At 36.2% G+C, this 13,597-nt stretch overlaps 1 protein-coding gene across 1 annotated transcript in view; it reads left to right on the top strand.

Annotated features, from left to right (window-relative positions):
* Positions 1-7,007, top strand: part of LOC136883164 (uncharacterized) — a 72,322-nt gene extending 65,315 nt beyond the window's left edge. Inside the window, exon 7 of the mRNA XM_067155344.2 lies at positions 6,897-7,007. Within this exon, the coding sequence (XP_067011445.2) occupies positions 6,897-7,007 (111 nt within the window). The remainder of the gene's footprint in view (positions 1-6,896) is intronic.
* The last annotated feature ends 6,590 nt before the right edge of the window (positions 7,008-13,597 follow it).

Raw genomic sequence — 13,597 nt, forward strand, 5'->3', positions numbered from 1 at the left:
TCTTTGGATGGGAATGACAGTATTTCTACTTAAAGAAAGCAAAAAGTAATAAAATTACAAAATTCAACAGGTTTACTGCTTGATTTTGCACAGTGTTGTAGTGTTGTGTGACTTTCCCTGTTCACTGAATTTCTGAAACAAGTATTTAAAATTTAACAGGCATCCAGTGATAATAGGTATCCTCTAAATGGCAAGGGAGTTTCATCACGAGTAAGGACATAGATATTTACTATCCAATGTACATGTATCTACCAAATAGATGTAGAGCATGCCTTCAAATAAATAACCTAACTGATGTTATTCCTGGTAAGTATGATTGCATTATTGATGAGTTTATCAGATAATTTAAATGCAAATAACTGCAAGCCACAGCTTATCCACCTTAACTCCATATTATATTAGAAATGTTTCTGAAGCACCTCTCATAATATTGAAAACTGTAATTAATTACGTACAGTACCAAGATATTTGAGTTTGTTGGCCTAACCCGTTATTGTATCCAGTCAAAATACATAAAATGCAGGGAACATAGATAACATATTTCTCTCATTAGTTATGAATTTTATTATGGTCCATATTGACAGTTGATTACTATTAAAGGGTAGTAAATGAAATGACGTATGGCTTTTAGTGCCGGGAGTGTCCAAGGACATGTTCAGCTTGCCAGGTGCAGGTCTTTTGATTTGACTCCCGTAGGCGACCTGCGCGTCGTGATGAGGATGAAATGATGATGAAGACGGTGCATACACCCAGTCCCCGTGCCAGCAGAATTAACCAATGCTGGTTAAAATTTCCCGAGCCTGCCAGGAATCGAACCTGGGTGGCCAAAGGCCAGCACGCTAACCATTTAGCCATGGAGCCGGACTCAAAGGGTAGTGAGCCGGGCCAAGTGGCTCAGGCGGCTGAGGCGCTGGCCTTCTGATCCCAACTTAGCAGGTTCGATCCTGGCTCAGTCCGGAGGTATTTGAAGGTACTCAAATATGTCAGCCTCGTGTCAGTAGATTTACTGGTACGTAAAAGAACTCCCGCGGGACAATATTCTGGCACCTCGGCTTCTTTAAAAGTCGTAGAAGTAGTTAGCGGGGTGTAAAGCAAAATAACATTAAAATAACATTATTAAAGGGTAGTGAAAGGTCCACCAATTCAATACCATTAGATTAATAATATATCTTATATTATTGGTACTAGTTTCGACCTTGCTACATTAGGTCATCTTCAGCCATGATCAGAATTGAAAATACATACATATACAGTAGATAACCACCAATAAAATATTCCAAATTTATATGTCTTAACCCTCTACTGCATACTGTTGCCATTAGGCAACAAATAACTTTTCACATGTATACATGGATAAATATTGTAGGCAGAGGTATTTATACGTCACACCTTCAACTGAACAATCAATTAAACATATATTCCAGTGATGCCTTGTTTCTTTTACATAACTTAAGACAAAACAGCCCTACCCCTGTTCATTTCCTTTTCATATTGCCTCTTCTACTGATCCTATGCATTGTTTTCTATTTCTTAATCGGCTGATGATGACCTGGACTAGCGTCGAAACCAGTACCATTTCTAATTATTATTAAACGAGAATGTAATTCACTACATTTCTTATTCTTTGGTATTGAATAGGTGGAATCTCCTTATCAATTATTTCAATTTTAATTGTGTTAAGAGCTTAGCATAAAATCGTGAAAAAATGTATATATATTCCAATTCCAATCCACATCACATATGAGTGTTAAGCTATTAGGCCCAGTTAAGAATTGCTGATACATCTAAAACACTGAACGTATGTTGAACATTAAAGCTTGAAATTTTCTTCACCAAACGGAAACGAAAAATAATTCATGCAGTAGAGGGTTAAGTAAAGTCTTACTCTAAAACAGTGATGAAATGTCAGATTACACATTTAAAATTGGAATTAAAATAACACATTAAAACTGTTGTGATTGGTGTTGTTGGTCTATGCCAATGTCCTTATAACAAACAAGTATTCTTGAGTTGAACTGATCTTGGAGCTGATATTCATTGTTTGTGTGTATTGTGCACCCATTCGATCTAGAGTTTGGTGTTGGTGTCCTTGCTGAGTGCACATAAATTACGAGGAACATGGGGACATTCACTTCACACTGAATCAGGCGGCAGCACGCCGGCCTCTCACCGCTGGGTTCTGTGGTTCAAATCCCGGTTACTTCATGTGAGGTTTGTGCTGGAAAAAGCTACTGTCACCATTGTCTTCTCCATCACTTCTGCCATTTAAACCCAGGGTTCATTTGAATCGCTTGTTTCAGAAACTACATAAGTAAAAAATAATAACTTTCAGGAAAGTAGAAAAAAATTGTATGGTTTCTAGAAAACTGCAATAAAAATTATGAAAAGATGTGAAATTAGTACTGTACATGCTGTCACTCTTGAGATTGTTGTCAATTATAATGATTTTTAATGTTTTTACAACATGGTAAATTTAACTTTTTTTAAACTTGACTTATATTGTTTCTAAAATGAACTGGATTTTTCAAAGTAAAACTCATGTTTTCTTTTATATGCACATATATTTACAAGACAAAATAGGTACAAAACATAGTTACGACAGTACCTTTTTAGTTTTCCATGTCAATTTCTTCATTTTTCTTTTTTGTTTTACTATTTGCTTTATGTCGCACTGACACAGATAGGTCTTATGGTGACGATTGGACAGGAAGGAACTAGGGGTCTTTCCTTGTGTTGTGCCCGCTTCAATTCCAAGCTTTCTTTACTTAATTTCAAATTTTTGTCCTTACATAACCAAACCTGGATCCTGAAAACAAATTTCTTGAAGTACACGAATTTAAATGTGAAACCCTCTATAATTATATTAAAGATAGAGTTTCAGAAAGTAGATCATGTGAATTGAAAGGCCTACACATAAATGCACAAAGCATGAAAAATAAATTTGATAATATACAAATTATCTTAGATCAGATTAAAGAAGTAGATATTCTTGCAATCTCTGAAAATTGGTTAACCAACAAACTAACCCACGCTTTTGAAATAAAAAACTACACTTCTCATCATGTGGTAAGAGAGCAGATAGGTGGGGGTGTTTCGCTTTATGTTTCAAACAAATGGAAAAGCAATGTCATAAATGAAATAAATAAATCTCATAGCATACTGCAAGTCATGATTACAAAAGGAAATCAAAGATATGAAATCATTACCATTTATAACCCACAGGATAGTAACTCTTCAAGTTTTTTGTTTGATCTAGAAAATATCCTAAATAGCAGTTCAGGGCATACTTCAATAATACTTGGAGATACAAATATAGACTTGCTTTCTACCTCCAGAAACAGAACTTTGTATGACAATTTAATAACAACTTACGGCTATATAACTTGTAATAACAAATACCCAACTAGAGTAACAAAAACAACCTCCACATTAATTGATCACATACTTGTCACAAATAGTAGTAAAAAATGTCATGTATTCAATATAACAAATAACTTAAGCGATCACTACCTACTGGTATGTGAAATTTCTAGTGAAAAATCAGTTCCAGCAGTACCAATAATCAAAGATAGTGGTAAGCAATTTGTAAATTACAACAAATTAAATCAGTATATCCTACAAAATAAATTTAAATGTGAGGAAATAGATATAAACACTTATTATAATAAATTTATTGAGTATATCAGCACAGGAATTGAAACCAGCTCAATTTCAATAAAAAGAAAGAACCCCAAAGACATTCCCCTAAAACCTTGGGTTACCCAAGAATTACTAACACTGATTCACATCAAAGACTCACTGTTTTCAAAAACTAAAGTAAAAAACCCCTCTGCAGAAGTAATTGAAGAATACAAAAGAATCAGTAATAAAATAACCAAATTGAAGAGAGAGTTACAAAAAAGGTATTATGAACACAGATTACAGAATTGCAAAAACCAAAAAGAAACATGGTATGTAGTCAATGAAGTGTTAAATAGGAAGCTTGGACATAAACATGAAATCAGCCATCTGGTGGTAAATGATGTCAGCATTACAAACACAGAGGACATATGCAATAACCTAAATGAACTATACGTTAATGTAGCTGAAAATATAAGAAAAGGTCTTCCTGAAGACGAGCAAGTTCATGGCAGCACAACAGCTGAAAGTCAAACTAATAGTATTTTCATGTCTCCTACTGATGAATGTGAAGTGCTCAAAATTATCACTTCTCTAAAAAATAAAAATAATTTAACTGAAGATAAAATAACCAATGTCATATTAAAAACCTGTGTTGAAAGTTTAGTACCATATATTGTGGAAATTATTAACCGTTCAATTCTCAGTGGAGAAATACCCCAATTACTCAAATGTGCCAGAATTGTACCTATCTTTAAATCAGGAGATAACACAGATCCATCCAATTACAGACCAATTAGTATATTATCTGCAATTGGAAAACTCATAGAAATGGTAGTAAAAATTAGATTGGTAAATTTTCTGTGTAAAACTAATTACTTCTCCAATAATCAATATGGGTTTCTCCCAAATAGAGGAACTGATAATGCTGTATTTGATACAGTAATAGATGTTCAAAAGACCTTAGATGAAAATAAATTAGCAGCAGGGCTACTCATAGATCTTAAAAAAGCATTTGACCTGGTTGACCACAAAATACTTCTGAACAAGTTAAAATTAGCAGGAATTAGAGGTTTAGCACACAAATGGTTCCAAAATTATTTATCAAATCGAACACAATATGTGATGATTAACGATACTAAAAGTTTTAAGCAGCAGACAAAAACGGGAATACCGCAGGGCTCAGTACTAGGTCCAATTCTATTTCTGATTTATATTAATGACATACAATCTCTAACACTAAAGGGGAAATGTAAAGTATTTGCTGATGATATCTTAATAACTTACAAAGGACTATGTGAAACACGAATTATGGAAGACATAAATTGTGACTTGGACAAGTTATCGGAATGGGCTTTATCTAAAAAAATGATCATAAATGTGACTAAAACAAAATACCTAATCTTTCATAAAACAGCCCATAAGATAACAGCGGCTAACACTGTTAACCTAAAGGACCAAGTAATAGAGCGAGTCAACTCAGCTAAGTATCTTGGTATAATATTAGACTCAACACTTTCCTGGAAAAGCCATATTGATTATGTAATCAGCAAAATTACCCCTTTGATAGGAATAATGCACAGATTAAGATACAGTAATTTTTCTCATCAACAATTGAAGTGTATATATTATGCAATAATCCACCCACATCTAACATACGCAAGCTTTATTTGGGGAAGATGTAGGAAAGATTACATTAATAATTTGGAAATCCTACAAAAAAGAGCCATCAAAATCATGTATGGATTCCCCTTCCTCAAACCATCACATGAAGTTTTTTCAGAGTCAAATATTCTGCCATTCCATAAACAAATTGCATTTTCATCAGCAGTCTTTATGTATAAGCTAGACAGGAAGTTAACCCATTCTACTGTTAACTTCTCCCACTTTAGTGAAGTTCATGGATATGAAACTAGAGGATCATTAAGGATATATCCCTCTCATTCTAATTCAGTAAAGTACGGAGTGAAAGGCATAGAATCATCAATGTTTAGGGAATATAATGTGTTGCCTCCTGTTATAAAGAACTCTAAATCGATTATATGTTTTAAGAAAAAACTGAAGGAATATTACTCTTGTACAGATATCTTAATATAATCTCTATATAACTTGCTTTAATTAATACAATAATATATATATTGTCCATATTTAGTATATTACAGCCATGCAATATCTGAATATACTTCTGAAAAATTATGATCCTAACATGTAAAAAGAAACTTCTGAAAAATTATGATCCTAACATGTAAAAAGAAAGAAAGAAAAAAGTACTTGTCACTTTACAGAAAAGCCATTGTATATGAAATGTAATTATTGTGTTGCCTTAAAAAAGTATGTACTGTATTGTCCCTATCACGAGCCAGAGGCTCATGGGACCTTTTATCACCAATAAATAAATAAATAAATAAAAAAAAAGTAAGTGTCCGTGGCCTTAAAACAGGTACAGCCCCAGCATTTGCCTGGTGTGAATATGGGAAAACACAGAAAACCATCTTCAGGGCTGCCGACAGTAGGATTCGGACCTAATATCTCTCGAATACTGGTTACTGGCCGCACTTAAGGGACTGCAGCTATCGAGCTCGGTGTCAACTTCTTCATTTTCCTCTCTATTAATGGTCTCCCAAGAATAGACTGTGTTACAAAAATTGTTGATTTTTTCCTCCTGTGGTATGTATTTCTGAAACCTCTTCAGGGTGTCCATCTTAGAATTTTGCTGGTATAAAAACTTTTTGGTAGGTTACGTGAATTGGCATGGTCATTGGGTCACGAGTAGGGTTTCTGACATTAAATGTCTGAACCAGTAAGCTGTCGGAACATAACCAAAAAATTACATTTACCAGCTTACTCATTCCTGTTACCAGTGTTTCACCCCAGTTTGCCAGTTAGGGCTCATCAGTTGGTAATTAGTACACTCGCAAGGCTAATCATTATAGAGCTACTATGTCCATTTAATACTACCACCCTTTCTCTTAGGAGGGACACTTCAAATTTGTGTGTGCCAATTAAGTCATGTATCTAATTAGAGTACCCCTATACGTTTCTTTCAAGAAAGAGCCCTGGTTATGGTACAGTGAAACAGACCTAATACTATCAAAATTTAGCTGGAAAGATTTCAGAGATGCGGATGTAAAAATCTGGTATTTTTAATATTATGGTGTACGGCACTGAGAAACCGCTTGAACCATTTCAAGTGATATTACACTCATTGGTCAGGCCTTTATTATTTTATGAAAAAGTGAAGCCATGATTTAATGAGCATAATCTTTTCCTTCCCACAGCTGAAAGCTCGTGAGAAGGAGGTACAAGTGCGATTTTTTGGAAATCCCTCCACATCCAGATACCCAAGATACGCTGCTAATTGGAGGGAACTTCAAGAAGGAAAAGACTGAACCCATCTCTTTGTATCTGTTGAATTTCAATGTAAAATATAAAACATAACTACAAATTCTTCCTTGTTTATTTTGCAACCATCTTGTCTTAACATGGTTGAGCATGTGAGTTGTTTCAACTTTATTAGTCGACTAACGTCAATTAGTAGATTGAGGCTAAAGGAGCTGTAACAAACCTCTACGAACATGGTTTTACTATGTTTTTCTGAATGTATCTGACAGACAACACTTGAATCTTGAATTATAGAATCAGGCTTCTACAGTGAGTGGCGAGCAAGAATGAGCTGCACATTCACAACTAAGTATTTTTTATTTTCCACCTTGTCGATACATTACCTGCTTAAGGCAACTTATTGGTTAAAAGTGGCACATGTTTCATATATTATTAACATCTTCAGCCACATAACACTGTTTAGATGAAAAATTCATATATTGACAAAGTATCAATGCTTTGAAGGAAAGTGTCCTTAAAATTAACATAAGAAGATTAAATGACAACATTAAAAACAAAATACTCAAAAGCTGCACATAGCGAGCTGACAGGAAGGACAGGTTGTATACCCGCTCCCCCACTCAAGGGATAAGTACAGACCTACCTGGCAGGAGACAACAACTTCTTTGTACCATGGTCTATCCTGTAAGGCTCAGTCGTTAGTAGAGCTCTGTACTTGTGCTGGAACATGTGATTTACTTGAGGTGTTCAGTGATAGTGATTAGAACGTGGATAGTTTTATACTATCCATCCTTTTTTTAAAATCTATAACAGGTTCAAAAGTCCACCAAAACTAATTTTGGAATTAAACTACCTTCTTCTTCTTCTTCTTCTCCTCCTCCTTCTACCATATTCTCACTGGATACTGGCTGTCATCAGGGCGATCTGGTTCTTGTTCTCAGCAACTTGGAAAAGAGTGGAGGTACTGACCCCATAATAATAATAATAATAATAATAATAATAATAATAATAATAATAATAATAATAATAATAATAATAATAATAATTAGAGCCCGGAAGTTAGGCAAAATGCCTTTTTTTATCTGATTGGATATATTGAAGAATCAGATAGAGATAAATATGTTTTTGTGCATTTAGGAAGTGTAGAGACAATTTTTATTTTGCCTCTTTTGCCTATTTTGGCTTCCGTTGCCTATTTTAAGATTTAAAACCTTTTTGCCTTTTTTTATCGTTATGCAATCTTTTTCTGCAATTTACACATTTTAAAAAGCATATAATGAATTTCCATACATTGAAGACAAAAAGGTTGCACAAATTAAATTACATATTGCCGTCACAAATATATATTTAGAATATTGTTCCCTGTAAATCGTTTATTTGTTTTCAGGCATTCGAAAGCTAATTTTCTCAACCCATTCATTTAACCTCTGTAAATAGCAGAACCTTCATTAGTGAAAGGAATGCACAATCATAATGAATACCAGGGAAGAGAGAGGATGAGGGAAGTATGTCTCTTCTCCTTCCTCATGCCCCTTTTGCTGTGACAATGCGTAATTACCTGGTATTTCAGATTTCAAAATGATAATATAATGCAGAGGAAGGGAGGAAATCACTTCTGTCTAACAGGTCAAACATAAAAGAAGCTGTTAGTCTACTGTTGCACTTGTTAAAGGCAACTCTGGTGTTCGTGCTGACTCATTTATCATGCAGAATTCACATTAAGAAAAACGTATTTGAATATCTCCTCTGAAGAGACCCTGCAGAGGATTTGAAGCAGAATTGCAGAAAAGAAGATGTGGATCTCCCCTGATGAAACTACGGATGCAATGGGACGTTACATGGCCAACGTCATCATTGGAACTATGGAAGCAAAGCAAACTGACCTATCATCAGTATTTCTTTTGATGACAGAAGAGATGGAGAGAGCAAATGGTTCCACAGTGGCACAGTTGTTCACAAATTCTTTACTGTTACTCTGGCTGCATGGAATATGGCATGATGATGTCCTACTTTTTGTCACAGATGCGGCACCTTACATGGAAAAAGCAGCTACAGCCTTGAAAGTTCTCTTTCCTAAAATGCTCCACCTCACATGTCTACCCCATGGACTGCACAGGATTGCTGAAGAGATAAGAAGTTTATATCGTCACGTGGATAAGTTAGTTTCGAATACCAAGAAAATCTTCCTAAAATCACCCTCCCAAATCTAGGTTTTCAAGGACATGGCACCAGAGCTCCCTTTACCTCCCCAGCCAGTTCTCACCAGATGGGGAACCTAGATCTCAGCAGTCATTTATTACAGCAACAATTTGGACAAGATATGTGAGGTACTTCATGCCGTATCAGTAGACGAAGTTGCTTCAGTTCGCGAGGTAAAATAGTTGTTGGACCATGCAGAACTCAGCAGTTATCTGGCATTTATAACAACACATTATAGTGTGATACCGGAAGCAATCTTGAAGTTGGAGAAAAGAGATGATTTGCTGGTATCATCTACGGCGATCTTCGAAGGTCCAGTAAATCAACTGCTGCAAGCACCAGGAGAAACAGGAAGCAGTGTTAGTGAAAAGTGTAAACATGTTCTGAGTGCTAATGTGGACATTGAAAAAATGAAGAACATTCGTGATGTTCTGAAAGGTGAAAATTCTGTTTTGACTGGCATGTGTCCTTCCGAAGTAGTTTGTTTCAAATTTTCGTCAATCACTTCAGTGGAAGTAGAACATTCCTTTTCCATGATGAAAAACATTCTTTCTGACAAGTGTCTATGACAGTTGATACTTACGCTAATTATGTGATAAACTGATAGTAAAGGAGTGAATGAGTATTCAAAATACTTATTTTCATTAATAATGAGTGAGATTACTCTTTGATTTCACTCCAAATAAATGCCTATTTTAATTACAGTACTGCCTATTTTCAGTATCTCAAGTGCCTTTTTGCCTGCCTAGTTTAACCAAAAATAAATGCCTAACTTCCGGGCTCTAATAATAATAATAATAATAATAATAATAATAATAATAATAATAATAATAATAATAATAATAATAATAATAATAATAATAATAATAATAATAATAATAATAATAATTGTATGGCCTCAGCTACCATGTTCAGACATTTCAAATTGATGCCATCTGGCAGTCTGCTCATAAATTTTCATGTTCCGTTTTACGCTTGGCCCACTAGATGGCAGACCGAGTACACCAAAACTCTCTTGGGAGTCTATGGCTGAGATTTAATGAATTTTGTTGGATAAACACCAAATGTGTCTCACCAGAGATCTTTTACATGCCAACATCACACGACATGGAGTGTCAAATGGACTTTTTTTCCTCCCTTCAAAAATCCAACTACCTCTGCCGGGTTTGAACACTCTATCTTGGGATCCAGAGGCTGACACTCTACCACTGATCCACATAGGCAGCTACCACTCTCGTAGATTCTGTACTTCTCCCTCCTTCAATTTCACCTTGAAAGATAAGCTGAAGGAGTCTACATTTAATAATTTAAAGTGAGGTATTTTGTCAAAGAATCGCATCCCTTAGCTATGTTGATGGTGCAAGTCTTGGGTGTCTCGAATTGTGTCTATCAATCTTCCCTTGCACAAACTTTGTCACATTGTTCCCCTCTCAGATTTAGGGACTCTTCTTTTGTGATCCCTTAGTCAGTCCTTGGTTTAATGTCAAATGTTAAAACCGCCTTTTCTCTTTCTTTCTTTCTTTCTTTCTTCTTCGGATATTGCCCATGATTCACTTCTACAAAGGGCTACACTCCATACAAAAGTCTTCAGAAACTTTTTTTCTAATAAGCATATCTGTGTTTCATGAGATAAAACGTATTCTCTCTTAATAAGGACCTTCCTTACTTGAGTAAGTCTGCAATTAAATATTTCTTTGCCGGGCAATTTGAAATCCGCGTCGGTGACTTCATATGAAGTTGAAAGGTCTTTTTCTATGTATAAGTACACCCTAACAGATAGAAGGCAATCAATGGCCGCAGAAAATTTGGAGAAATTTTTACTTACTAATTGCACCTCCAAATAAAAATTAAAGGTTGAATAACATCTGCACTTTTAAGCTTTTTCAGTTTTGTTTCCTTTTCTGTGTATAAGAATACATGAAATAAAGCTCAGATATTAAGTTACATATTTTTTATTTATTGCATATTTATGTACATATATATCACTTTTATAATCCGGGGTCTAGTAATGAGGCACAACTGGCAGTTAATAAAGAAGAATGTAAGTTATATTATATAATAAAAATCTTCCAGGCTATTATGCCGTGGTCCACTCCTCTCACTTCCTCCAGACGTTTCGACTACTGCTGCGGTAGTCATCTTCTGTGGCATCGTGTAGATACTCTCTCCTGTATCCCGCTGGTGACTGCGTTGGTTGCTTGGGAAGCAGCTGTTATTTATCTGCGAGAGTGCGGCCTCCAATTGGTTCGCGCCGTGCAATCTGACGTCTGATTGCATATCTGAAAGCACGACCTCCGATTGGGTCGCGCCAAGCAGTGTGATGTTTGGTTGGGTCTCTGAGCACATGACCTCTGATTGGTTCACGCCGTGCAGTCTGTCATCAGGTTGAATATATATGAGGGCATGAATTCTGATTGGCTCGCGCCTTGGAGTGCACGACCTCCGATTGTGTCGCGCCGAGCAATGGATCCTCTGATTGGTTGACTGTGATGTCCCTGATCTTAATTAGCTTTGGCCGTAAGTTATGTAAGGGGGTGTACCAGATCTTCCTGAGCTTCAGTCCTTTCTCCTTTCTATTAAAGTTATCTGGATGTTTGTGTATTTCAATTGCTTCCCTGTAGAGACGGGCGTGGAAGTGGAATGTTGTGGCCAGTATGTCAGTATCCTCATAACGGATCTCATGCTTTCCGTCAAGCAGTGCATGCTCCACTACTGCTGATTTGTCGTATTGCCCTTTTGTGCTCCGTCAGGTGAGTATTGACACTTCTGCCAGTCGTGACAATATAAACAGCTCCACAGCTGCACGGAATCCTATAGACCCCAGCAGATGTTAGAGGGTCACGTGGATCTTTGGCCAGTGGGATACAGGAGAGAGTACCTACATGACACCACAGAAAATGACTACTGCAGCAGTATTTAAAGATAAAAATTTCATAATGTTCCGTATTGAAATGTATCACAATAAAATTGAAATAATAAATAAGTTATTGAATGGGTTTAACTACCTTATTTATTATTTCAATTTCATTGTACTGCAGCAGTATTCGAAACGTCTGGAGGAAGTGAGAGGAGTGGACCACGGCATAATAGCCTGGAAGATTTTTATTATATTGACACCGGCCGTGAAGCCTTCATAATTTAATAAGTTATATTGTTTGCAATGAGCCGTATCACCCGATAATGGCACCTTAAAGCGAGTTGTTGTTATAAGATGACCCAATGCCGACAGATGGCGACATCACGTCACACCTGTTGTGAAAAGTATTTTTTCTACCTGATATGGGACCTTTCATCTGCATACTTTGAATCTCTATACTTTTGTGTTTGAAAATGGAGCCGATGAACTTTGATGCCATGTTCCTAATGTATAGATGTTATTTTCAACATTTTAAAGATGTTACAGAAAGCTCTCACTTATGTTTAGTCCTCAGCCCGAAGGCTACTTGGATCCTCAACAGTTCTACCATCAGCTGCCATAGATGGCCTAGGCATCACTGAAGAGGCATACTAGGAAAATGAGGCATTTAATATTATTCATATCTTCAGGACACACGAGGTAATGGAATTCTTAGTCTTAAAATCCGAGGTAGTGTTATTCTTAACACTGCCAGTCCCATGTTCTATTCTGTGTTCTTAACTTGAAGTGTTTGCCACAATTATGTTTGAGACGCTTGATTATTTGTATACAGGATTATTCAAAAAGTTTGTCAGGGTTTCAAAAAATCATAATACACCGTGCACTTGATATTGGAATACAAATCTTGTATTACTGTGTACTGTAACTCAAAGTTTTTTACATACATTACAAATGCTCAATATGTGTGCCTTTTGTGACTACACACATCTACTTGATAGTCCATCTCTTCCCACACATGCTCCAACAGCGCTGCTTCATTTCCAGAATATTCACCAGTAGAGGGGGATCAAATACTCGACCTTTAACGTATCCCCAGAGGAATAAATCACACTGTGTTAAATCTGGTGAATGTGGTGGCCAAGGTAAGAGCATCTGATCACAATCCCTTCTGCGTCCGATCCATTGTTGTGGTAGTTCTTGGTTTAAAAATGCTCTTACCACTCTGTGGAAATGAGGTGGTGTACCATCCTGTTGCAGCACGTAATCATCCCCATCGTCACTCAACTAGGGTAACAGACATTCTGTAAGCATGTCCAGATAAGTCAGCCCTTACACTGTCTGTTCAATGAAGAAAAACGAACCATGGACCCTTGTCTTTGAAGTAGCACAGAACACATTCACCTTTGGAGAGTCACACACATGTTCTACATAACAATGGAGGTTTGTTGCTCCCCAGTTTTTTCAAATGAATCTCGTTATCATGCCTACAAAAGCTACGTTGCACCTGTCGACTGTCACCAATGTCCTGTCCATCACTGCTCCTATGTGAACACAGGGTTCATTTAAACTCCTGATTTTTGA

The sequence above is a fragment of the Anabrus simplex genome, chromosome 11 (assembly GCF_040414725.1).
Source record: "Anabrus simplex isolate iqAnaSimp1 chromosome 11, ASM4041472v1, whole genome shotgun sequence".
Classification (NCBI taxonomy): Eukaryota; Metazoa; Arthropoda; class Insecta; order Orthoptera; family Tettigoniidae; genus Anabrus; species Anabrus simplex.